This window comes from Mauremys mutica, chromosome 1 (assembly GCF_020497125.1).
Source record: "Mauremys mutica isolate MM-2020 ecotype Southern chromosome 1, ASM2049712v1, whole genome shotgun sequence".
Lineage (NCBI taxonomy): Eukaryota > Metazoa > Chordata > Testudines > Geoemydidae > Mauremys > Mauremys mutica.
Window position 1 is genome coordinate 240,233,320 of NC_059072.1, and position 27,261 is coordinate 240,260,580.

Consider the following 27,261-nt stretch of genomic DNA (forward strand, 5'->3'; position numbering starts at 1 on the left):
AGGAACAACCAGTGTGAACTTTCCATTTGCATTTCCATCAGCTGTTCCATGGAATGTGTAGCAATGCAAAACAACAAAGAAGAAGAAGATATTACACATGGGCTATTGTTTATTTGGGTCCCTAGAAGAAGGAACAAGTAAATTGTCTGAGGCAATTTACTTTGCTGAGCTATCTGATGATCAAAGGACCTTTTCAAACTGAAGATGAGGTAGGGGAATAAAAAGGAGAGGAAGGAAGCTGGTGAGAGCAGCTGCAGATGCTGCAGGATGAGATAGGTGAGCAATTCTGAAAGCAGCTAATCCTGGGTGAAGGACACAATTGCTGGCAGAGGGCCAGGACAAAGATCATTGAACTCAAATGGAATATTTCCACTGACTTAATGAGTGCTGGGTCAGGCCCCAGGAGAGAAGGCACTGCCCTTGCTCTCTGGATGATTCTTTAGCAGCTGTCACCTGGCAGCTTACAACCTTGCTCAGCTCAGCCTCCTTCAGCACCCATGCCTATAAATGATTAACTTGCTCTTGGTCTTTGCTCCCTTTGGGCCTGAGGGAGGCTGTGCCGGAGCTAGGTTAGTTTGGACTCTCCTCTCCATCCTGACATGGGGATAGGCATTTGGGGTGTTAGGCTGGAGCAGAGGCTCCAACTAACTTGGCTGTGGCACAGTCTCAGGAGCAAAGGGAGCAAAGACCAAGAGGGTGAGAGTGAGTTAATCATTTATACGTCCCCCAACAAAGCCCTAAACCTGAGCTACTCCTTGAGTCACAGGTGGCTGCACTGCAGAACAGATCTCAGGGCTCACAGCATCTTAGTTCATGGGCTGAAGATCATTTATCTGTGAAAAAATATATAAAAACAGGTAATTGCCAAGCTAACTGAAACGGTGGTTAACTCTTTCCCTGCTGGCTCCTGCAGCATCTCTGTGGAGTCAGTTTGTTTTACGCAGTCGGATTGTCACCTAGGCATACTCAAGGAGATCCCTTCCTTAGGGTTTGTCTGAGAACCCACTGAAATCAGTGGGAGTCTCTCTGTTGACTTTAAGGGGCTTTGGTTACAGTCCCCAATGTCTTAACATGAGGATTGGTTTCTGAAGTCAATGTAAGTCCCTGAACGAAGAAAAGGGGAATCTAGTAGCTTTGACTTAAAATATATCCTTTCCAACGTATTTCTTTAGTAATTATGGACTAGTGAGGGGAGTGCTAAAGAACCTATTCCTTGTGTCTTCCTTCCCACCCAGGCCTGGAATAACAGCAGCACCTGACCTCTTTCCTACAGCTGCAGTCCAACTGAGATTTAGCCAATAGAAAGTGTGGCAAGAAAAAAAATCATCTTATGGCCCTTGTACAGCAACCAGGGGACCACTTAGCTGCAGAGGGGAAAACATACTGCATCCTCTTCGGGGCTATACCAGCTACTGTGCTTCCCCAGAATGCCAGAATATTCGGCCCCCTCTCCTTTGCTTACTCGTGGATCCTGCTCTCCCCCTGCTTGTGGAACTGTGGTCAGTAATAGAGCCAGGTAATGGAGTGTGTCATGGTGCACTGAGTCCTGGAGTGCCTTCAGTGCTAAAAATACCTGTCCCCCAAAGCAGACCAGAGGCTAATAGGCATGATTAAGCCTTATACTAGTAATTATTATTATTCAATTACTATTATTCTTCTGCCTAACAGTGGTATCACATAATGTGAATAACATAGGCAGACACGTGAAGTGCTGCTGTCCTGTAGTAATATATATTTCATTCATACATTTGTATCTACATGAAAATTAATTTTTTGTTTCCTGTTGTCATTTCCTCTAGTTCCTTCCAGTCTCCGATATTAAGCGGTGAACTCTGGAGGTTAAGATTACTCATGAAGAAATGCTAGCAAGGCTTCCAGTGGTAATCTGATCAGAGTCTAATGAAAATTTGCAAGTATGGGGTTAGTCCTTCCAGCCCATGCAGCAATCTTTATCTTGGGCAACCTGGTGGCTTCTCAACCACTTGCACAAAGTAAGTTGAACTTCCAGATATTAATTTTAAAACCTGATGTGCAGATTCACATTATTTATGTGGATGCTTTTTTGCTTCGTGTTTTATCCAGTATAATACCTTTTAAAAAAATAAGGCCTGCTTTATCATTGGTGTAACGTCACAATGACTTCAGTGGAGCTACACCAGGCATGAATTTGACCCCTGTTTCTTTACAAATCTATATATCTATAGGGATAGAACAGAAATATTTAAAATGGTTTCTTCCAGTTCACATTCATGGAAGACCTTTGTAAAGTTGTGTTTGAAATAAGGGGAGGGCCTCCTAAAACTCTGAGGAGTGGTACACACTGCCAAAGTTATGAATTATGCTAGCAGGGGATCATGTACAAAAATAGAAGTGCAATCTTCTGGCCAGACATTCATATTAAAAACCAGAGATTAAAGTAAGACTTACTTAATATTCTTTCATATTAAACAATATGTGGGAAAATATGCAGCTATCCATTGACCTGTGGATACTGAAAAAGTATATACTTAATTATACATTTCCCAGAGGGAAAAACCTCACTTATTATTATTCCACAGTAACAGAATGGATATTTGGTAACTTGGACATTAGAATATCTGTTTGAGATTTTAGTTATATTGCATAGTATCATTATTACTCATGCTAAGAAATAAACAAATTGACTCAAAAATCCACAAAGAAAACCCACCCAGCACACATGGATGATAATTTAACCTTCATTCTTGTTAACACTAAGTTACTGTTTTTCATTTCTGAATTTCATGAAAAAAATCATGGTTTAAGATTCTTCCAACAGTTTATCATTTTCTTTATAAATCTGTTCTATATTATATGATATGTCTGAAACATATCACTTATGGCAACTCAGTGACACAAGGACCAATGTTCCAGTGCTAATTACCTGGTGTAGTTATTTACAAAGTGGATGTAACACTCTACTATTCACACATGTTAGATCCAATTTGTACACGAATAAATGACCTCACAAGATGCAAGGCTGTGAAAAATCAGCCTAGTAGTGCCTAGGTACTGCAGTGTCTGCTGATCCTACCAATTGTGGGCCACTTCCGCCTGCTATGAAGCCCAGTAGATGTAATAAGGAATACATCTCCCCTAGGCATATGCACTCTCTTTCTCTCCATCTCACTCCCCCTCATTTTTAAGACAGGGATTCATTTACCTTTTATTCTGAGTCATGGGAGCTCATTCCATGCTTTTCATTGCTTATATTGAGTAGCACTATTTCCTACATGTAGTTCTACTGACTTAGATGAGATTGCTGTCATGGATAAGTAATATTCAGTGCAAGCAGCGGCTGCAGGATCAGTTGCAGGGTATCATTCTCAGGTTGGTTCAATATAGGAGGCTAGGAGCTAATGCATGTGTGGTTACTTATTAGGTTTAATCAGTCTGGGGAAATCAGAAGTGGGTTTTTTTTTTGTTCTGTTTTGTTGTTTTGGTGAGACTGCAACGTTCCAGAACAGTTGTGTTCCACTCTGTTATCTTTGTAGATATGTGTTTTTTGTCTGTTCCATTACATTTCAGTGTTCCTTTTGGTTCAATAATAAAGAAAAACATAACTTGTGGTTCTCAGTTCTGCTGCTTACCTAATTGCTCTGGGTTCTACTTGCATAAATGATTGAGGATGGTGGGCTCAACTAATAGTTACATTTTCTGCTTATTTTTTCCTATCAGATGACTTACTGCACATGCAGAGACCACATATTTCATATATTTATGCTTCGACACACTTTGGTGCATTCAGTGCTCAACTGTGCTGATAAGATCCTGTCTTTGAGGGCCATGTGGTGCACCATCAATGCTGTTGGAGTTCCAGCAAGAATTTTCCCGCAGAGAACAAAAGTAGAGTTCTCCCCAGAGCTGGAAGTGTTTGACCTTGCTGTGGCCCTTCCAGCAGTGCAGCAGGCTCCTGACTGAGTTCTTGGCCATGTCTGCTGGCTGACACAGGGCATGGATCCAGAACAGCTCTTCAGGGCAGGCACTGTCTTTTTGCTGTATGGTTGTACAGCACCTAGCACAATGGGGCCTTGGCTTCCAGCCATGCTACAGTAACAAATAATTATAATGATCATTAATTAATAACCCTGCTTCTTCCCTGTCATTTTGGGTTGTCATGTGACCTCCCTGCCCTTGTGCAACTGTGGGGCAGTGGGCAAAATAGAGGCTACAATTATTATGAAATGAGGCACCAGATTGGCTTGTAAGGATCCTGACTGTGTGGATAATTCAATGTTTGAGACCATCCCACCTATCCTCCTTGTAATCATGAAGCCTATGAAAGGGGGAGAAAATATCCCATTGTATCGCTCTACCTTGTTCCCACCCTCACCCCCTAAGTTAAAATTATCTGACTTGACTCCCATGAAAGCCACTTTCCACTGGCAGAAGATGGTTCTCCTTCCAAAAATGCAGTGTCTGCCCATAGAGGACAATAAGCATCCCTGCAGCAAAAGGGGCAGGAAGTGTAGTGCGTAAGAGGGGATTGTCAACATTCGGATAAGCTATGGAAAAGAATCCAAACTACTGGATGCTGATCTGAGTCAACCTTTTAAAATATTATATAATACATTTTCTTTATTTATATTATTATTTGTAAAGATGCACACAGTACTGTCCCAATACTTAAGGAGAGAGCATGGGTCCCGATCAGGGGTGGCTCTATCTTTTTTGCTGCCCCAGGCACGACAGGCAGGCTGCCTTCGGCAGTATGCCTGTGGGAGGTCCCCAGTCCTGCAGCTCCAGTGTACCTGCTGCCAAATTGCCACTGAATCCGCAGAACCGGCGGGCCTCCCGCAGGCGCACTGCCGAAGGCTGTCTGACCAGGGCTGGCTCTACAGTTTTAGCCACCCCAAGTAACGTGTGGAATTGCCGCCGCGGGCGGCGGGGGCAGTCCGTGTGCCCTTAGGGCAGCAGGCGCGTTTCCGCAGCAGCAGCAATTTGGTGGCAGCTTCTATGTTTAGCTGTCCACGGCGGCTTCAGCTAAACATAGAAGCTGCCGCCGAATTGCCGCCGCTGCGGAAATGCGCCTGCCGCCCTAAGGGCACACGGACTGTCCCCACCGCCCGCGGCGGCGGCAATTCCGCGTGCTGCTTGAGGGCAAAACAACAGGGACTGCCGCCCCTTGCAGATTGCCACCCCAAGCACCAGCTTGGAATGCTGGTGCCTGGAGCCGGCCCTCTGTCTGACTGCTGCCCTCGCAGGGACTGGAAGGGCACTCCCCGCGGTTTGCCGCCCCAGGCACGCGCTTGGAGCGCTGGTGCCTGAAGCCCCCGCTGGTCCAGATCCTCAAAGGTATTTTATTCCCATTAATTTCAGGGGGAGTCTGAGGATCTAGTCCCTGGTCCCTTCTCTGGAACACATATTGTACTGGAGAGGGCTGTGAAATGTGTTTGTAATACTAAATCAAACCAAAAAAGTGCAGAATCTGATGTTCATTTCCTCAACAGCAAAGCATACTTTAATAATCAAATGATTTTAAAAGGTATTTAAAATTATATAAGTCCTCTGTAATTGTGTACATTATTTTAAAATCTTTAACAGGTTATGTCATCACTTACCTCTTATGAAGTTCTTAGAAACCAGAGTACATCAGATTGTTCCTACCTCACCAGATGATTTATTATAACCTCCCACTCTCTTTCTATTAATTAATCACTGTTTATTGTTAATGTATTTACAAGGTGTGCACATCAGTGACCATTTTGCTAGATATCAAATACAGATGTGAAAATCCCAGAATTCCAGTCCATAATATGCAGCTGGCCTATAGTTATGTGCAGAATAAGACCGTGATTCTGCAAAGATTCCTGCATATGGTTAGCTTTACACAATGCACATAGTCCCACTGAAGACAAGAGGACTAAATCTAAAGTTAAGCATATGGGTAAGTCTTTGCAGGCTTGGAATCAAAATGACAGTCTTTAAGGTCAAACAAAAAACATATAAAACCACAATATAAGGTCTTTATCCAGGGTTAGATTGAGCCTTTAAGGCACAGCCTATACGATAGGATAATATGGAGCTATCCTCCCACAGGAGAAGAACCAGGAGGCATTCTTTGTGGGAAGCAACTTACTCTGTCCTTTGTGACCAATCATCTCTACTGGCTTTTTCATGGAGGATGAGAACCCCTGGCCCCACCTCGTCCCCATCCCTTTCCAACCCCTCTGGGATGTCAGAAGGAAATGATCACAGAACCTGGGATTCTGCCTTGTGCTTATGAGGGGTGTGTAAGGGTGGGTAAGGGTGTTCTCTCTAAATAGGCAGAAGCTGACCCTGATTTTCCCTGGCAGCCTTTATTTTCTTTTGAAAGGGACTCCAGAGGAGCCCTGGTGGCTTCCCTGATGTGTCCACTCAGAGTCTGCAGATCTTGGAACAGTACATAGTTCCTGATGAGAGGCCTCTATGGGGTGGGGGGTTTATGGGGGAATTTTCCATTTAGGCTCCCCTTTGTACATGGAAGGGAAAGGCAGAATCTTAATCAAGAGCTTCAGGATTTGGCCTTGAGGAAGGGTTGGTTCAGGGGATTGATAATGGGATTACAGAACCTTTCACCTCTTAGTCACTGATTAGTATGGACAGGAGGTCAGCAGTGATCAAATGCCCTTAGCATATGATGGCTATGAGGTGTTCTAAGTAAAATAAGTTACATTTTCTGATCCCTTTCTCAGTGCACTTGTGTCCACATCCCAAAAATACCCGATCATCACAACTAGCCCTAGAGCTGGCATCCTTGTTGGTAATCTCACCATTGAGACCAAGGATTAAATGCCAAACTGGCATCTTCCACAGGGATTAGTTATTCCTTGTTAAAAGAAATAAATTATAGACTTGTTCAAAAGAACAGGAATTATGGTTTATTTTTTATGAGTATGTTGAGAGGTCCTTGTGATATGTAGGAGGAAACTTCAAGATATGTACGAATAGTCACCACAAATTTGAAGGGGAATTAATACAAAAATGTTCACATCTGGCCACCCACAATATTTCTCAGGTGTATATAAGGAAATTCAGACCAGTACTTCCCCTAAAAAAAGTCCGGTGCTATGTCTCACAGTTCCATAGAGCAATAGCTGGCTGAAAGACATTAAAGAAGTAATTCCCCTTGAGAAGGACTCATAGCCAGCAGATAGCATATGAGCTTCAAGGTACTCCAGAGTCATTTTGGATCCTACATATGGCTCCTACATATGGATAGGAACACCTCTTTACTGCCTGCCATTATGTTTACCTATAACTCAGTGCATTCTGACATTGGAAAACTAAATGAGCATTGAATTTGACTTAGCCTTCAAAGTATGTGATTAAACAAGCATGCAATGCAAACATGCACTATTTGTTTTTTATGATTCTAACACATGAAAGTTAACAATTCCTACTTGGTTTCTATAATGAAAAATTGTCATAATAATATTAATCAAAATATTTATTTGCCTGCCCCTACAGCCTGTTGTGAAGACTAATGAGTTAATGTGTGTAAAGGGACTTCAAGATGTCTAGTGTTCTGTATACACTATTATAAAAATATTTCAATTTTTAAAAATTTAATAATATGGGATCTTTATTGAAAAGAAGAGATGTGATGGGAAAGTAAGGAAAAGAACACAATAAATTTGTTTAACTATTCACAGATATAATTTATGCCCACTTTAAGGCCCTTTCACACGGCCAGAGATGTGTAAAGCGGCCTTTGTGTCAATAAGAATCAGGCCCAATCACCTGTATCCTGCAAGTGGAGAATTGTTCCCTATAGTAATTTTTCTTGTATTATGTGATAACTGGAACCTACAATTTATAAAGCTCATTTTTAGGAGTTTTGTTTCTGATATTCAGCATAAATTTTCTTACTCTTGATTTCATTCCACTACCTATAGTTATGCTTCTTGTATAACTCAGAAGAATTCCTCTGGTTCCTTGATATATGCACCCTTCAAATATTTGTATCTGTTTATCGTGTCTGTTAGTCAGGCTCTGAGGAATATACTTTATGTACCACTTTGGTATTCTAATCAAGCCTGAATAACTGGAAGCAGCATTGGCTTTGATCAGATGCCTAGAATCTGAGCGAGAGGGAAGTCTGGTAGAGGGGAGCAGGAGGATGGGAGCGGAAAGAGGATGTGAGAATAGTAAGATGCTCTGAGGTGACCTGGCCATAAGGAGGTAGGTAGAAGTGGCCAGGTCCCATTGGGAGAAACCATAAAATTCCTTTTTATCCACTGATCCAAATCTGGGACACTAGCCAAACTAATTCGGAAGGAGAGGGATAAAAAATGGCCAAATCAGTGATGCTGCATATACTATATGGAGGCAGTGCCACTTTCTAATGATTCCACTTCAAGCAGGTATTTGAAATATTATTTGGCTGAAGCCAAATATCAGAAAGTTGGCTAGATTTCCTCTGAAGAGCTATTCAGAACTGAATTTCAGTATAGCCCCACAAGCTACCCAAATTCAGATCTGATACTTCTCTCAGACTGCTACCAATCTGCAGTAAATCTATTGAAGACTCTGGAGTTACAACTATTGAAAACTGGTGTGAGAGAAGAAATCAGGACCATCATTCTTCTTTCCCAAATACTTAATAATTTTTCCTTGCTACTCTCTGCATTCCCCCTAATCTGCTGACATCTTTCTGGTATTGTGCTGCACAGAACAAAATGAAATCTTCCAGGGCGGTTATACTGGAGTTGTATAATGAGGGACTGACATCAACCTGCTCTGCTGTGTGATGTCTCTGCATATGTTTATGGGCTTATTGTGCCGCCACATGGCTTTGCAGACTCATATCTATTGTTGTACACTATTGACTTGTCTACACTTGAAATGCTACAGAAGCACAGTTGCAGCACTGCAGCTGCACTGCTGCAGTGCTTCAGGGTAGACATTACCTACACAAACTGGGAGGTTCTCCCATTGGTGTAGGTAATCCACCTCCCTGAGGTGCTGTAACTATGTCAATGGAAGAATTCTTCTGTCAACCTAGTGGTGTCTACACGGGGGGTTAGGTCAGCTTAACTGCATCGCTCAGAGGTGTGGATTTTTCACACCCCGAGCAATGCAGCTGGGGCGATCTAATTTTTTAGTGTAGACCAGGCCTAACAGTTCCTAGGTATAGTTCATTCACTACTGTTCTCCAGGTTTCTCCTTCCAAATGTTTCAGATTATATTTCTGCAGAGGCCTTGTTTTGCACTTTTCCAATATCAATACCATTATTATTTTCCACCTATATTTCTAACCTCTATATGTCCTTTAGTCTTATTTCCCTGCCTTGACTGTGGCTGTGACTGTGGAGTAATTAAATCAGAACTACTGGTCTCTTAATAAATGTGTGGTCATGTCCTTGATTTCTGGGGTTGAAATTGTTTTGTCTGTCATTGCAATGACAGGTTTGAAAGAAACCATCAAAATCACACCAGTCAATTTCAATGGTGAACGGATGCAGATAACATGGGTAGCTAAAGACTATTTCCCTGACAGGACTGTGACTTTTTTTTACAGGTAAGTATTGGCAGTGGTATCCTCTTCCCCTTGGCTAATGGCTTTGCCAGGGCCGGCTCCAGACCCCAGCGCGCCAAGCGCACGCTTGGGGCGGCGTGCCGCGGGAGGGCGGCAGGCGGCTCCGGTGGACCTCCCGCAGACGTGCCTGCGGAGGGTCTGCTGGTCCCCCGGCTTCGGTGGAGCATCTGCAGGCATGCCTGTGGGAGGTCCACCGGAGCCGAGGGACCGGCGACCGCCAGAGCGCACCCCACGGCGCACCGCCCTGCTTGGGGCAGCGCAATTCCTAGAGCCGCCCCTGGGCTTTGCTTAGTGATTCTGAAAGTATATCTACACTGCACTTAAATACCCATGGCCTGTGTCAGCTAACTTGGGCTTGTGGGGGGTCTGGCAGCCCGTCTACACCACAATTTTACAATCCCGTAGAACCAAGCCCTGCGAGCCTGAGTCAGCTGACATGGCCACCTGTGGGTGTTTTAATTGCAATGCAGACCTACCCTTAGGCCTGGTCTACACTAAGGGGGGGGGGTCGAACTAAGGTACGCAAGTTCAGCTACGCGAATAGCGTAGCTGAACTCGAACTACCTTAGTTCGAAGTACTCACCCATCCAGATGCCGCGGGATCGAAGTCCGCGGCTCCCCTGTCGACTCCGCCACTGCCATTCGCGGTGGTGGAGTTCCGGAGTCGATGGGAGCACGTTCGGAGTTCGATATGTAACCCTTCTGCCAGGCCGAAACAATAGCAGCAAGGGCCGGGTTCAATACATAGGGGTCCCTTCCCTACAACGTAATGCAAACCAGCTCGAGCCCCCACCCAGTGACCTGGGAAAATCTTACACACACCCCTGGGCGCCTCGAGGAGGCAATACTTCCCCTCTCGCAAGCACAGACTCTTGGTGTAGCAGAAATGGTTTAATTACATGAGATAAACACAAGCATTAAATTGGGAAAATACCTCAGCTAGAGTTCATAGATCAAACCGTGAGCAAAGATCCACCCCAGGAAATTGGGCCGTGTCCTTCTCTCTGGGCCCTTGAGTCCAGCAACCCCCAAATCACCCACAGTCCCAAAAGTCCCACAATCCAAAAGTCTCTGTCCCGGGTCAGTGCAGCCCCAGAGTTCAAGAGTCTCTCTGCAGAGGTCCCCCTCCCCAGCCTGGGTAGAAAGGGGCACTTTATGTGGTTCGGGGCCAACTGCCCTGCCTCTCCGTGGGGTTCTGCTTCCACTAGTCGTCCCCGCAACTGCTCAGCTCCGCTTGCTTCGTGGGCTGCTCCACCCATCCCACAGCTGCTCTGCTCTGCCAGCTGCTCTGGTCCACCAGCTGTCCTGTGATCCACTCCAGCCGTCCTCAGAAACTGCTCGGCTCCACTCTGCCAGCTGCTCTGCTCCACAGTATAGCTTCAGGCTCCCCCACTCGTTAGCACAGTACTCAGTGCTCTCAGCTCAGCAATTCCAGCTCTTTAGTGAATTCAGCTCTTAGTGATTTCAACACACAGTAGGAGAGCCTAGTGCCAGTGCACTACTGGTCCAAAGTGAATTCAGCTCAGTAACCTGTATCTAGATTCTTAAGGGAATCAAAAATTAACTCTGACATTCCACAGTGGAGAGAGACATAGGTGGAACTGGTGCTTCTGGCTCATACAAGGCGCCTGCACCACCAGGTACAGATACCTGTCCCCAGCCTCTCTCCATTCACTGGGTTTTGGAACCCATGTCCCTTGTCTAGCAAGTGCTATTTAGTTGATAATGAAACCCTTTATCATAAGACAGTTTTGTAGTTCCTCATTTACTTAATCAGGGTGACAACATTTTATTTCTCCTGCCCCAATAACAAAGAAATTGGGGATCCCACAGCTGCGAAAATAACCATACCAGACTGCTGTGTGTTATGCTAAGTGGGGTGGGCATGCCAATGCAAATAGCTGAAATTCTTTCCACACTCCCCACAATTTGCCATCAGATGTTAGGGTAGAGGTCATCCTGACTCTGCTTACAGATATATCGCGTCTAGATTAGACGCAATATATTGAACTCCAAGAAGTCGAACGCTAGCCGCCGACCCGGACGGTAAGTATAGACGTACCCTTAGACATCTCACTCAGTCCAAGTTGTGCTTGAGCTACACCCGCAAATGAAAGAGAAGCTTATATTTGATTCAGATCAATATGCAGACTTGTTCATGTTTGCTCCACACCACAACCCTATTTTCCAAACTAATCATCAGATCTGCTGAATACTTAGCGGCATGCAGGTGGTTACACCCACAGTTTTGTCCATTCTTCTGATGCCCACCCATGTGTCAGAACATTTGGAACCATTTTTCACATACACTCACAGCTTTAGCTGGTGTTTAATTAAGAGCTGTGCCACAATCAGTTGAAGCTGAAAATGGAAATGAAACCTTTATAATTGCTTTGGGTCAATGACAAGTCAGCCAGTAGGAGGTTTATTCAATTGTTAGTGGGTATATGAGACAGCATTTCCAGTAGTATGGTGTAGAAATAGGACATGTCATCAAAGGGTGAATGTCTGACACACTTGTTAAAGCAAACCCTTCCCTTCTTAGATTAAAGAAACCTCACAATCTCAAATTGTAAAGAACAGATGTCTGGAGAGGCAATGGGAATTGGGTACTGGACTCTCCTTCTCCGCTTTGAAAATCCCATCTATAAATCTCCCATGCAAATATCATTTGGGAGAAGTATTTTAATAAGCTAAAGTGACAAAAAGCAGCTTACTCATTTCAATAGATAACAAAATAACTGCGTTAACTAATTTTATTTTGTTTTTACTTGTAGATTTGGCACAGCTCTTCAAAACAGAGCTTGGAAGCAATGCCCCAACTATATACTTGACCAAGGTTACAATTCTGGCTGTCTCTTCAAGACAGAGGGACCCACTCTTAACATTTCTTTTAAGGATAAGAATGGAACTGAAGAGCTTTTCGATTATATGCTAAAATCTGATTTCTTTAGTAAGTGAGTGAGCAATGACATTACCAAATTCCTTGGCAATGTTAGTGCCTTCAATGATCTTCTTTTGTACTGAGTCTGAGATGAAGAGAGAGAACTATTTCAGAGTATAAAATATTATCAAGGAAGACGATGAATTAGTTAAGTGTATAAAATATTATCAGGAAGGACAAAATAGAATATCGTTCTCTGTTTGGGTATACTGAGGCGGCTTCTTCAAAACTTACTTCCGTAGTCACATTGTCTTCACTGGGGCTACTTGTTTTGAATAAAGGCCCCCAAATTCAGATCGAGATCTGGGTTTTGAACACTCAAAATGTAGGTATGTTTGGATTTTGAAATATTTAGTATAGTTGACTATGTAAAACATGTAAACATACATGTAGCAACAACTGGAAGCCTTGGTTCCATTTTCATAGTGGAGGGGTAAATATATGATATCACAATGCCAAAATGACAACAGGTTACAGTAAGAAAGCACTGAAAGAGTAAGAGAAAGGCATTTCTATTTCTCTTACACTTTTATTGGTTTTATGTATGTAGATGTGTCTTATGGGTTCAACATGTAATGACTATTATTGCAAAGAAATCTACAGAATAGTAGGAACTAATACTAAATAAAATAAAATAAACCAGCTATAGAACATCATTGAGCATGTCTTATAAAGTTAGGACAGCTTCCCAGGAGGAAGGGTAGTTTTATGGCCAAGGCACTGGAGTGGCGTTCAGGAACTCAGGTTTAATTCCCAGCTTTGTCACAAACATCCTGTGAGACATTGGGCAAGTCACTTTGGATCTCTGTGCCTGAGTCTCCCATCCGTAAAACAGAGATAATAGTGCTTCAGACCTCACAGGGGTGTTGTGAAAGTTCAGTAATATTTACCAGGTGCTCAGATACTACAGGAATGGGAATAAAGTAGTTAGATTTCTTTGCAGGTGGGGTGGATCAAAAGAGAGGGTGCACTAATGTACTTTAGGAAGGGGTGTTATGCTCCAACTCTCATGAAGATGCAACTTCCACTGCTAAGAGGTAAACAATCAAATGGTTCCAAATATTGTGTCCATAACAGCTGACCATCTGTACACAATATGTCAATTTAGAACAGCACAAATGCATGATGCCATCGGTCTGAATTACATTTTGATGCACAGAAAACAGGCCAGCTGGAGAACTGAACCTTTCAGGAGCTCTGAACTGCATAACAGTCTAAAGAATTCCAGGAAGGCTTGTGGGTGGGGGCGGTGGTTTGAAGTGAGATGCAGTGATTCATTTTAAAAGGGTATTGTGTAATTTGTATCTGTTTTTTTCCTCAGTAAAACCCAATCCACCTGAAAACATAACCTTCCATTGGAAAGGAGATAGAGTTACTATAGAATGTAATAAACCAAAGACACCAGCAAGGTGCTTGCAGCTTGAACTTCAGTATATAAGCGAGTATGAGGAAGAATGGCAGGTGAGTAGAGTTTGCAATTCTCACTTAACACAGGAAAGAGATGGGAGTGGCAGCTCCACAGAACAGACAGCATAGGTTTTCCCAGCAGGCCCATCCCATCCCATTAACATACACTTGATGGGCTGGCAGCAGAATAAGGACTAGTTTTCACTGCAAAAAAGGTGCATTTTTTCCTTTGGGGTAACGAACACACCTGTGCTATCCTGAGGTAAATATATGCTGAAGGCCAGACACTTTAATTTAAAGAAAGGTAAAGTTGTCAAGCAAAACAGTCCTATACCTCCTCCAGGGATTGGCCTTGAGGAGTTTACCTCATGGTAAACTAAGTGGCTGGTCTTCACTGTATTTTTATCTCAGGATAGCTCAGAAGTGTTAGTTACCCCCAGTAAAAAACACATCTTTTTTATCAGTGAAGGCAAGCCCTAACATTTGCTAGACTACTGGATATCTAATGTGTGCTGAATGTCAGCATTCCAGTAAATGACCACATTTCAAGGGAGTTACACTTCACTGCATATGCACATGTCAAGAAGACATAGAGGAAAGGCAATATATAAAGAATGGGAGCAGGGAGGGGAGTCATAAGTGGGAAATGAAGATGAAAAAATGGGAGAAAGAAGAAAAACAACAGAGAACAGGAGATGGGAAAGAGACAATGTTCCAGGCATTTTATTTATCTAGAACATAAATACCAGCTTTACATTTCATTTCATGGAATTAATTCTTCCTAGGCTCATAACTAACGTATGTATGCTTTGTGGACCAAAGCTAATTCTGTTTGTTTCACTGTAAATAATTATTGAGGCATAAATGTAACAAAGAACTATATGTTAACTCAATTGTATCATTGTTTAATGGTAGAAATGGGTTGGAACGAGGAAAATCCAGCCAAGATCCAGAGCTCCTAAAATTTTTGGGCATGTTCTATTTGTGTTGAAGGGATGCTTGTATTCATTTTGGATAAAATGTGGTTTGCAGAGTGCTTATGCATAGGGAGGCATGCTGTGGCTCACCATCCTAGGAACATTCTAGAGAAGGCCAGGGGGAGGGGGTTGAACACAATATGTGGAATGGAGAACTATGGGCATGTGATAAACAAATCCATATATGGAAAGGTTAACTCTTATTGGTTAGAAGTTCATGTTATGTAACTTGTTATGTAAGTGCCATGTGCTATAAAATAGCAAGGGGAGGGGCTCCTTGCTGGAGGGACTCTGCCTGATTTTTGTACCAGGGGCTCTCCTTTGTGCACATTGAATAAAGCCTTGTTGAATTGAATCACATTGAATCACATCAAATTGAATCGCATCGCATCGCATCAAATCGAAGTCCCTTGATTCTACCCAGCATCTGACTCATTGGGAACCACAAAATCCCAACAGTGTCAGCCCATTTCTCAGGTTTGTTATTACAATGATATAGTATAATACGGTGAGAAGAAAAATATATGTTGGAACTAATAATTAATGATCAAATATCTCCCTTGATTCTACCCAGCATCTGACTCATTGGGAACCACAAAATCCCAACAGTGTCAGCCCATTTCTCAGGTTTGTTATTACAATGATATAGTATAATACGGTGAGAAGAAAAATATATGTTGGAACTAATAATTAATGATCAAATATCTTCCTGTCCAGTCTAGAAAATCTGCATGTTGCAAAGTTGAAGAGCAAGGGTTTGATCCTGAAAAGTGCTACTCCTTCCGGGTTAGATTGGAAAGAACACTCGATTGCAATAGAATTCCTTATGCCAGCGAATGGGCAGAGGTAACAGTTTGGAGAAATGGCAGCTTACTTGGTAAATGCTAAGATACATTCATATTCTTAGCTGGAAATACAATCAGAGGAGGGGAGGCTGGGAGACGGGATGTCAGGTGGTGCATCAGGTTAATTCAAAGTAAAGATCTAGTCAACAGTGGAACAACCGAGTCTAAAGCAGCACTGAGCATTCTGGCCTTTGCCCTGAAGTGCATCAATGATTTAAGACAATAACATGGAAGTGAAACTTGATCACTGCTCCATATTAAGTGGCAGGACAAGATCAGAAATGAGGATATTTGAAACTGAAACCGACAGCCACCTCCATCAATGATGGTTTGGTTTCAGTGGCTTTCTTGGTACAGAGATATTGATAGGATGGAATACCAATGAATTACGAAGCATGTTTATCTAGGAATGCTGCTACACAGCTGACAATCATCTGTTCACCAAAAGCTTTGGTGGCACAATAAATTTGCCAGCAATAGACATAAACTGAATATCTAGCCAGACCACCTAAAGGACCAGGTAGAGATTGATGTGGGTGGTGCTCAATCTGCAAGGAGAATACGTCCCTTTGCAATTTGCCATCATGATGATGGATGGATCAGGTTAATTCATAGCCCTTTCAAACATAATTTGATTCATGAATGCAAATTGGGGTTGGTGGCCTGATCCTTCAATTCATATCTATGTTGCTGTAACTGTCCCAAGCAAGTACTGATTTGGCCAGTAACAAACAGGCTTTGTATTACGGTAGCACCTAGATACCCTAAATGAAATTAGTTTCCAATTGTGCTAGGCCCTGTACAATTTCCCTCTAAAGTGGGAAGTTTGTCACTGAACAATTTCAGAATTACAGTGACATTGATAATTATACACAAAGCTGATTCATGGATTGTTCAAATGTTGTGTGAAATTTTTCAATGACAGAGATAAATAAGGAAAAGATGCTGCCTCTGCCACTGAGATCTCATATGTATGATGTAATGTTTTTGTTCTAGATAATACCTTTTCCTTTCTCCCACAGTTTTATCTACTTTGTCTGGCCAGTCTGTAAGATATATATGCTGCTGACATACCTGTTTGATAGAACTCTTCAGGGTTCCTTGCTGCTATTTATTTATTTATTTTGATTTATAAATGCAAAATTCCCATCCATAGCTCTGGGAAATTTAGCTATAGTTCATACATCCAATAATCACTATAATTATGAGATAATACAAAGAATGTAGTGCAATATAGTAATAGAATAAAATAGAATACCACAATAACCGCCAATAAAAATAAAATTGAAATACCCAGAGCCAATTAAGACTAAATGCCTTTAACCATCAGCCCATCATTCCCTACATCCTCTGAAAACAGAAGGGCTTTTCAGCATGTCTGGATGGTTAACAGATCCAGGTTCTGGCAGGCCAAAGGTGGAAGTATAACCCAGAGTTGAGTGGTCTTCACAGAAACTGCCACACCAGCAATCCCATCATGTTTAAAATGAGAGAACTCTACCAGTGTAAGCCGAGAGAAGGTGTCTCCCAAGTAGCCAGCTCACTTTTAAGGATTTGTAAGTTAAAATCACCACTTTGTATTCCGTCTACAAACAGGCAGAAAGTGCAGCTCACTGATCACTAGTGTTACAGCATCAATAAGCAAGTAACCACCTGCTGCACCAGCTTCAGTGTTTGGTGGTATCAAGATGCAGCCACATCTCAAGATGCAGCACTCCAGAAAATCATGTCTCTGGCTATGTCTGCCTCTGACCTTTTCTTTTGCACATTCCTCGCCAAGCACAATGAAAAAAACGGCACTCTTGCCAGCAGCTGCTACATGAACATCAAGTAGAAGCTTTGGATCTAAGAAGACCCCTAGTGCCATACTGTGCCTTGTTCTTCTAAATACAGTCTCAAAGACAGACCACATTAAATTACAGGACATTTTTCATCAGCTTTAGTAGGTTTGGATGATCCCTTATCACTTTGCTGGAAAGCAATACTCGCAATGAGTACCATGAACCAATAGAGAGAGTTGCTGTAGTTACATAAACACAGGCAGTCACTCAGTCCCCATACCTTCAAATCAGATCTCCACAAAGTGCCATTCACTAGGCTTTATAGGAACGTAGTCTCCCAGACCGGCAGAAGAGCTCTGTGTAAGCTGAAAAGCTTGCCTCTGGTTTTGTCTACATTACCACTTTGGTCAGTAAAACGTTTGTTGGCACCCTCCCCTCCCCCGACATAAGTTTCACCATCAAAAGTGCTGATGTGGTCAGGGTTATGCTGACAGGAGAGGCTGTCCTGCTGACGTAGCTAACACCACTCCTTGGGGGTGGTTTAATTATGCCAGCAGGAGAGCTCTCCCTTGGCATAGAGTGGCTACATGGGAGACCTTATAGCGGCAGAACTATAGTGGTACAGCTGTGCTGATGTAAAGTCCGTACTGTAGACATAGCCTCTCTCACCAACAGAAGTTGGTCCAATAAAAGATATTACCTCACCCACCTTGTCTCTCCAACATCACCAGAAGGCATTTCATTGCAAGAGTGAAGGAACTGTGGTTTTCTTTTGCAGAGTTAGATTAGTTTGTCTTGTTTCTTCCTTAACATTGCTGTTTTAAAGTGTTTTAAACATCTGCAATAGGTACATTTATAAATTTACATTTATAGAAACATGACATTTTAAAATATTATTTTTGTGATTACTCCTAGATTCATGTGCTGATGATATAAAGCCTCTGTCAGACAATGTAATCCTTTTAATTTCTGTGCTGGCAGTCCTAGTAATACTCCTCGTTCAGATTTTTGTGTGCAAATGCCAAAGGTAAGTGTTACTGGTCCCTACTGATATTTGTGTCATGATAATACAAGATATGTAAAAAAAAATGCATATTTTGATTCTCTCCCTCTCCCACCATCCAGTGTTGTTTGTCCTCTTAAAGTGAAAATTCTCAAGGGCAGGGATTGTGTGTTCCTTGTGGTTGTGTCCTGTGCCTCGCACATTGTAGATGATACTGGAAAACAAAGAATAATTAAATGTACTCCCCAACCTAATAGACTCCCACTGATCTTTATGATGCCATGAAATCATTGCCCAACCAAAGAATCTCTGACACCTTTAGCCTACAGTCTACGGACTGCCGACCCAATCATTCACTCTTTAGTTTCCTGCTGCCATCCCTGTACAGAGCACGTCTCTGGAGTGTCTATAATCAGAGATCCCGACCCTCACCGCCATAGAAGCAGGGAACTCTGCAGCTGCAGACACATACTTTCTACTAGAGGAGCTAAGAACAGAAAGTGAGAATTTCCTTCTATCTGAAGAGTGACAATTGGAAGGGTGATGGAGTGGCAGGGTGAGAAAGGCAGGGTAACAAAGAAGAAAGCATGACAAAAGTAAAGAGGAGGAGTGCAAAAGATGTGAAAGGGGAAGATAGGGGAGGTGGTGGTGGAATGGATGAGCAAGAAAAGGATGCAGGTAAAAGATGAAAAGGTGTAAAGGGTGATTACATGGGAGGGCTTCAAATAGTGGTAGAGGAGCAGGGGATAGGAGAGGTGAAGAGTGTGGCAGGCTCCTGATCTGTTTAATTGCCTTAACAAGACTACCCTAACCCTCAGGGATGTTGTGAAGATTCTGTCAGTAGTACCTGGAAAGCACTTCGGGCCCCTTGGATGGAATAGTATTATTGTAATAATCCTTACTTAAATTACTGCTTGAATGACAAATGTGGGATCAAAGCCCCAAGACATCTGCATTTGCTTTTCTCTTTCTTTTATCAATTGTAAAGATAGTTTAAAAATAGCATCTCCTGGCTGGGGTTTATAAAACATTGGCACTAGATTCTTCCTACCAACTCCCTCACTTGCCTTCCTGCCCCATCCGATCTATTACAAATGAAATGTGAGAAACAAAAACTGAAACTTTGTGGCACCAACGTGCACGTTGGAAGCAACATAATTGTAACAGCTGTGAGCATGCAAAAGAAAATCCATTTTATGAGCATTCTGTCTTGTTAACAGTCCTTCTGGCTTGCAATTCCAAGGAGAATTTAGGCTGTTTTTTTAGCTACAGTACTAAATATTAAAAGGGTGCATGTGGCAAGAGTGATAGCTATGATGGAACTTGAATGGTGTTTAAAGAAGCTGCAGTTGAGAATATTCATTATTGTTTGTATATTCCTATTGTATAACCATTATGCATGGCGATTAGCAACTTAAATTAAGACAGGCACAATATAAGGGGACAAATATAGGGCAGGGATGTGTGAGGGGAGGGTGGTGAAGAAAAGAAATGTGTGTGTGTGTGTGTGTTATAACCATAGACTAAAATTCTCCTTGAAGAAGTGTGTTTTGTGAAGTAACCCAGCCTATGTCTACACTGCAATCAAACGTGTGATTTGCAGCTCAGGTAGGCATACTCATGCTAGCTTTAATCTAACTAGGTTGCTAAAAAAATAGCAGTATAGACCCAGCAGCATGGGCTTCAGCACAGGATGTACAAGTCTCCAGAATCCTGAATGTGTACTGGCATTGCTAGCCTCTGGTAGGGTGTGTACTGCGAGGTCTTCACTGCTATTTTAGCTCTACTAGCTAGATTAAAGCTAGCAGGGGTATTTTATTTTGGTCTAGCTCAAATGAGTTAGAAATCAGTTTAAGCTCAACCAAAATAAGCCGCCCTTAACCTCAAATAAGAGCATCCATACAAGGGTTTGCATTGGTTTAGGCAAATTATTTTAAAAACTGATATTAAGTTAAATGAGTACAACTTTCTTGTGTTGACAAAGCAGTAGAACAGGAAAGAGTGGAAGCATGGCAGGTGGACCTGGGAAAGGGTCTCTGGGCATGAAGGCTACATGAAAGAAAACATGTTTGTTCTAGTGCAGGGGTTCTCAAACTTGGTTCACAGCTTGTTCAGGGTAAGCCTGGTGGGCCGCGAGACGCTTTGTTTACCTGAACGTCCACAGGTATGGTCACTCGCAGCTCCCAGTGGCTGGGAATGGCGAACCGCGGCCACTGGAAGCTGTGAGTGGCCGTATCTGCGGACTCTCAGGTAAACAAAGCATCCCGCGGCCCACCAGGGGCTTACCCTGAACAAGCCACGAACCAAGTTGGGGAACTTCTGTCCTAGTGCAATGGAGTCCTGATCCATAACTGGGGCTCCCAGGCACTACAGTAATACAAATAACGATAATACAGCTAATGGCTACATTTTGGAAGGCTTGACTTTAAAGGGTCACATCTGCCCATTTAATATAAAACAAACCATCTCTTTCCAAACATCAATAGGACTTAAAAATAAAGTAGAGAGACCGTCTCTCCCAGCTGAATTTCTGTCAGCCTTCCAACAATGTGTGAGTTGTGGGAGGGGTCTAGCCCTTGAAAGCTAAGGGTTTGTCTACACTAGCACTTTTGCTGGTAAAACTTTTGTCAGTCAGGGGGGTGAAAAAACATACCCCTGACTGACATAAGTTTCACCGACAGAAGCTCTCCCGCTGACTCCTTGGGGGGTGGTTTAATTATGCTGACAGGAGAGCTCTCTCCTGTAGGCACAGAGCGGCTACACAAGAGACCTTACAGTTGGCAGCTACAGCGATACAGCTGTGCCACTGTAAGGTCTCTAGAGTAGACATAGCCTCAGTCTTTCCCAGAGTAACTATGAAATTCCATACAGTGGCCTTGCAGCACCTCTTGATTTGTACTTGAAGCTTCTCAGATTGCCAAGTGTAGAATCCCTGAACACTGGCTGCCAGGAAGGATCTACTTTTAATTCCCATGCTATTGCTGGATTTGACTTCAAGATCACACTACTTGGCACTCAATTACTTACCTGATAATGAAGTCAGCTTTAATGGCTGCTGAGGAGCTGGAAGCCAACACCTTAATTCAGGCTTCCAGATATGCCGCACTGTGGAATTTCCTTTTCTTGTACTTCCCCAGATTTTTCTTCCTTTCATTTTCAGGGACCACTAGGGTGATTGTGAGGGTGCAGAGGTGACTCTTCCAGTCCTATGAGGCCTACACAGGCCAGGACTAGAGTAGTTTTTTCAGAGGAAATTAAAAGAGACTTTTTCAGGGCAAAATGTTGTCTGTTCCACTTTATTTATTGCTCCTATGTAGAGCCCAAATTAAATTTTTAAAACCAACTGTTTTTTCCTATTACTGATAAGTTGACTTTCACTCCTTTGTTTCTCTGTCAACTGCCAGCTTCAGTACTGGACAAGATCAAAGCACCAGTGATTTTGGCATCAGTCTCTGTTGCACTGATGAGCAAAGTCAGCCCATACTTTGTCATACAAAGTCAGCCCAAGATGATGCCAATGTTAAGATTTATGGTTCGCATGTCTGTGCCCATCATTTTAGATCTACAGTACACTTATTACAGCTCTACAAAAGCTGCCAACTGCCAAAACCACAGAATTAGCTTTTTTCCTCTGAAAAATTCCATGCTGTTGTACCACAGTTACATTATTGGAGATGAGTGTTACTGGAAAGCCCATGGATGTTATAGGCCCAGAATTGCTTCTCCTCTGCACTCTGTTTATGCTACTCTGAATAGCAGAAAAGCAGAAACAGGCCTCAGTTCTGCAGCAGGCATACAACCACTATGACTGGCTCCTACACCACAACTCCAGAAGGGAGGGGACATGGTCAGATATGTTGTGCTCAGGTAATTCCCTGCCAATGGATAGTTCCTTTGGGACAGTTACCAGCTGGCAGAGTTTAGAGCAGCTGAATGCTTACCCTCCTTTGTTTTGTTCTATTTACAGATTTCAGAAGTCAGTCATGCCTGTTATACCTGACCCAAAGCATATATTTTCTGATCTCTTTAATGATCATAATGGAAACTTCCAGGTAAATATCCAAGCACTCTTGAACTTCCTTGGTGAGGTTGCATTCATTCCAACACAACAATCCTACTTTGCACATAATTTAAAAAATGCAGCCTACCTTTGTGGTCTCTTTTGAAGTTTAAACTAAGTGCTCTCTGATCCAAAAGCAGCCTCTCACTCTACTACTTGACCACCTAGTCTTACAGAAGAATGATTATTATTACTTATTTGCACTGTAGTAGCACATAGGAACCCCAATCATAGAAGAGGACTCAATGTACTAAGGACTGTACAAAGACAGTTCTTGCCCAGGGGAGTTTGTAGTGAAAGTCGAAAAGACAGTATGTGGAGGAACAGCTCAGTGATTTGAGCATTGGCTTGCTAACCCCATGGTTATCAGCTCAATCCTTGAGGGGGCCATTTAGGAAATCTGGGGCAAAAATCTGTCTGGGGTTGGTCCTGCTTTGAGCAGGGGGTTGGACTAGATGACCTCCTGAGGTCCCTTGTATCCCTCATATTCTATAATAGCTATGAGACAGACAGGGTAAGACTGAAGCAATAGTGGCCAGTATCAAAAGCAGAGATCACAGCCTGCCAAAAAATTGTACAATCACCTGTCACAAAAAGCCACAAGCCTTTGTCCTTTACAAAACTAACCATGGTTTCCCGACTTACCACTATTCCCTCCAATCCTTTAGCACATGTCTTGCTGTGAAACAGCAAATCTTCAGACAGCCTGACCGAGGAACGAACTTAGTGTTTGCTTCCCGTTAAGTTGAAATGTATGTAGCTTACATGAAGATCATTTTTATTTGAATACTCTTGAATCTGCCCAACACCTTACCATTTAGACTATGCTATAGCTGAAAGCAGCCTGGCAAAATAATTAGGAATATTCACTATCTGATGCATAATAGCTACTGGGCCACCGTTACAATGGTAATGAAAATGAAAACCAATAATAATGTTTTACTTGTGAGTCAAAAATGTACTTGCCCAAGGTAAGTTTGAAAAGATACAAAATAATAATAATTAATAATACAATGCAAAATAATAATAAAGGGCCTGATCCTTAATCAGGTAAATATCCCACTGAAGTCAATTTTAGTTTTGATTGAGGTAGGACTTGGCTTAAAGAATTTGCAAAACCATGACAAATGGAGGGGGGGGGAGAGATGTAATGTATTCATCTAGTGTATTTTGAAGGCACCTATCACTGTAAGTGCTATATAATAATTAAATCCAACATTGAAGGTGTCCTTAGTGGTAATTTTCTTGAAGTTTTCCTTGTTCTTTGTGTGCATTCATGTGTTTTGCTTTTGTCTTATTTCCTGCTTGCCTGCTATTTCCTTCTTTCCAACATGACATCTCTCAGTTGTGTAGGTCCTGGGTTCATGCCATTACTGGAGCAATGGTGAAGGTCACTGTAGCCTGTGCTTGCTTCAAATGAAATTAGGGCATGTGCTGACACCAACATTTCATTCTCCTAGGAATGGATTGACAAAACTGACAATGCAATGGGCCAAACCAAGATGGAATATGTAGAACATGAGTGCATCATTGAGGAGAGAACTGAGCAAGAAGATGAGAAGGAAGCTAGTGAAAAGCTTTGTGAATTGTCAAACATGAATGAAAGAGATTATCTGAGTTCTGCTCATAACACTTGCCTGCCACCAGCAGCCAGTGATACAGTTTCTTTCAGGAGTTTTAAGTTTTGTATGAATGAAGACAAGTATGTCATCTTATGAAACTATTTAATGCAGTAGGAACCTATGGTATCTGGAAAAGGTACACAGGATCCTGATGAGTTTAAAGGAGCATCTAAGTACAGTAAAAAGTTAGGATCAGGCTTGCCTAGCATAACATAGAAAGCTATCCAATCTGGATCTGGATTGCAACTTCCCAGAATTTAGCAACAGCCTATGCAGGCCCATTAGAGAAACAAGAGGGCATGGCAATTCAGGTGTATTTGGTTTGGGGGATCTAGTGTGGGCCCATCTCTATGGCTAAACCGAGCCCCGTCCTGCATGGCGAGCGTTCAAGGAGCCCTTCTCACTCACTGCACAACTTTTAAGAGCTGGGCACAAACACAGTCCTTCCTCTGAGAGAGTGCACGTATTACGTGCAGTTAATGAAAACAATAGCACTAGCCTCCCTGAGTGGCCAGAAAATGTAAGAGTTAAGGCAGCATCATCGACTTGCCTTCTCCTTCTCACCCGGTAGCAGAAGATGGTGGAGTACATGCGACACCTTTCCAAAGGGGATGGCAGGCGCTGTGCACTCTCTGCTCTCCAGAAGTCATCCTTCCTGCCGCAAGCACAATGCTTCTAGCAGCTCTCATGGGTGGGTGAACATTTGCACCGCACCTAATGGAGCTAGCATCTGAAAAAAACAGAATTTGCCACAGGAATATGATAGTGAGGATGTACAGAATCACACTGGGTCCTGTTCCTGCAATGAGCTCTGTTTGGGCAGCCATTTCAAATGTAGTAGGGGGTCCATGCAGGCACAGAAGTCTGTGTATATGGACCTTATTGCAAGATCAGGCTCATAGCATCCAGTCATGCCCATGTCCTTAAGGTTTTCTCTTCATATAATAGACACATTCTTGTAGACAAATGGGATAATTTACCCTTAATGCAGGATTGATTTGACCGAGAAAGTCTCATCTTTGCTTGATATTTTAAATCTTCTTTTAGCATGTTCAGCAACCGTAGATTTTATTAATGACTTGCTGTTCATATATCAGCCTTTTATTGTATGTGTTCCAACTTCAGCTAAAATATGTCATATTTTTGTTCTCTTAGATAGCAGACTCGGGAAAACCCACTTGATTCATCCAAACTGTGTTTTGTATGTCTTCCTACATCATTTAATGTGCATGCTTCTTGAAAGCAAACATTGTAGTCAAACATCTAGGATGAAATTCATCCCTGGCATAAGTCTATTTAAGGCAAAGTAGGTACACCAAGGATTAATATGTCAGTCTAGCTTCTCAGTTAGTGTAAATTGACATTATTGTATGGAAATGAAGCTTGTCAGAAAAACCACTGATGAAGTCATTTTCTGTGAGACAGTAAAGTGCCTTTGAAATAAAATGCTTTATGAACTAATGTTGATTTTACCAAAATTTCATTGTGGAGAAAATAAAAAAGAAAAAGAAAAAGAGAAAGAAAAGTCACCACAATGTCAAAAATGGCACGTTGACTTTTTTTCAGGAAAATAAATCAATTTTTATATTTTAAAATGACTTTTCATTTTGAATTTTTAATGTATTATATTATATATTATAATATAAAATAAAAAGTCAAAACAGAAACAAAACATTTTGATCAACTGAAACAATTTGTGTTTTTGGACCTTTGTGAATATACATTTGGGAGTTTGTTCTGATTCAGAATGAAGCCACATTTTTAAATCTCAAAATTCTTTTCAAAATAGAATTTCTGTCTTCCACATGCATATAGACACGTATTCAAAGCTGTTAAAAATATTGATTAAAGAAATATAAAAGATGTTTTCTTACAAGTGTTGAAGTTGATTCTTGTGGTTACATGTGATAAGGCTTTAGTCATTCTGTGGTGTCTGAGGATCTAGCCCAAAATGTGTCACATATACAGTTTGGGAGGGGAAGTGAGAAAATTAAGAGGTGTGACATTTAATAACTGAAATATAGATGGTTCAGTGATTTCAGAAAATCCCTTGACTGCTATCATAACCATATTATTGCCACATCAGATGTTCAAGATATGCAACTTATTATGCTAAAACTGTCTGAGGTACTTCAAATATTATTACAAACTCAAATATACTTCTGAGGACAATTTCTTTTCCATGATGTTTTTATATGAGTAAATGAATCAGATCCCATTTCTGACCCCCTGTATGTAGTGGGAAAAACAAAAACCAACAGGATGTTGCGATAGCCTTCCAAGTTCTTCCTATGGTTATCCTATAACTTAAGGTACAGATTTGAGTATCTTAGACTCATAGACTTTAAGGACAGATGCTCCTCTAGTCTGACCTGTTGAACAATGCAGGCCACAGACCCTCACTCACCTACTTCTGTAATAGACACATAACCACTAGTGGAGTTACTGAAGTCCTCAAATCATGATTTAAAGACTTCAAGTTACAGAGAATCCATCATTTACACTAGTTTAAACCTGCAAGTGATCCATGCTCCATGCTGCAGAGGAAGGCGGAAAAACCGCAGGGTCTCTGCAAATCTGACCCAGGGGAAAATTCCTTCCCAACCCCAAATATAGTGGTCAGTTGGTCTTGGGGCATTTTGGCAACACCCAACAACCAGGCACCTGGGAAAGAATTCTCTGTAGTACCTCAGAGCCCTCCCTATCTAGTGTCCCATCACTGGCTGTTGGAGATACTTTCTGCTAGCAAATGCAGATTAGCTATATGCCATTGTCAGCAGTCTCATTATCTTATCATAATTTATTTTCTTAAAGACGCATACAAGGAAATTTAAGAGACTTAATTTAAAAATGTGGTATTCTTTTATACAGCAGATTAGAGAACAATTGTTTTAAGAGTTCTTTTGTTAGACTCCCCAGTTCCAATTGACTTCATATTTTAAAACCAAATTTCTCGAAAGTGATTAATAATTTGGGGGGGTTGAATTTTTGGGTGCCGGACTTGAGATACCTAAAAGGGGTTTGATGTCATGTGGGTGGGTGCTTAGCACTGAGCATTCAGCCCCGCCAGGTGACTGAAGCTGG

General features: G+C 42.1%; 1 protein-coding gene across 2 annotated transcripts; it reads left to right on the plus strand.

The window, feature by feature from the left end:
* The first annotated feature begins 1,301 nt into the window (after nt 1–1,301).
* Nucleotides 1,302–25,703, plus strand: CRLF2 (cytokine receptor like factor 2). 2 transcript variants are annotated; one of them, XM_045010581.1, is made up of 9 exons: nt 1,302–1,516; nt 1,800–1,991; nt 9,409–9,520; nt 12,316–12,491; nt 13,804–13,943; nt 15,584–15,743; nt 18,408–18,519; nt 22,463–22,547; nt 24,016–25,703. In XM_045010581.1, exons 2-9 carry the CDS (start codon nt 1,916–1,918, stop codon nt 24,271–24,273), a joined length of 1,119 nt encoding a protein of 372 aa, XP_044866516.1. In that variant the 5' UTR covers nt 1,302–1,516; nt 1,800–1,915; the 3' UTR covers nt 24,274–25,703. The 2 variants fall into 2 exon arrangements, with proteins under 2 accessions (XP_044866516.1, XP_044866523.1); XM_045010588.1 differs by lacking the exon at nt 9,409–9,520.
* The last annotated feature ends 1,558 nt before the right edge of the window (nt 25,704–27,261 follow it).

Bases quoted from the DNA above. Each gene is read 5' to 3' on its own strand.
- CRLF2 (XM_045010581.1), top strand. From the start codon at position 1,916: ATGGGGTTAGTCCTTCCAGCCCATGCAGCAATCTTTATCTTGGGCAAC. The intron at 13,944-15,583 runs GTGAGTAGAGTT...CTTCCTGTCCAG, and splicing joins AGTATGAGGAAGAATGGCAG to TCTAGAAAATCTGCATGTTG. The intron at 18,520-22,462 runs GTAAGTGTTACT...TTCTATTTACAG, and splicing joins TTTGTGTGCAAATGCCAAAG to ATTTCAGAAGTCAGTCATGC.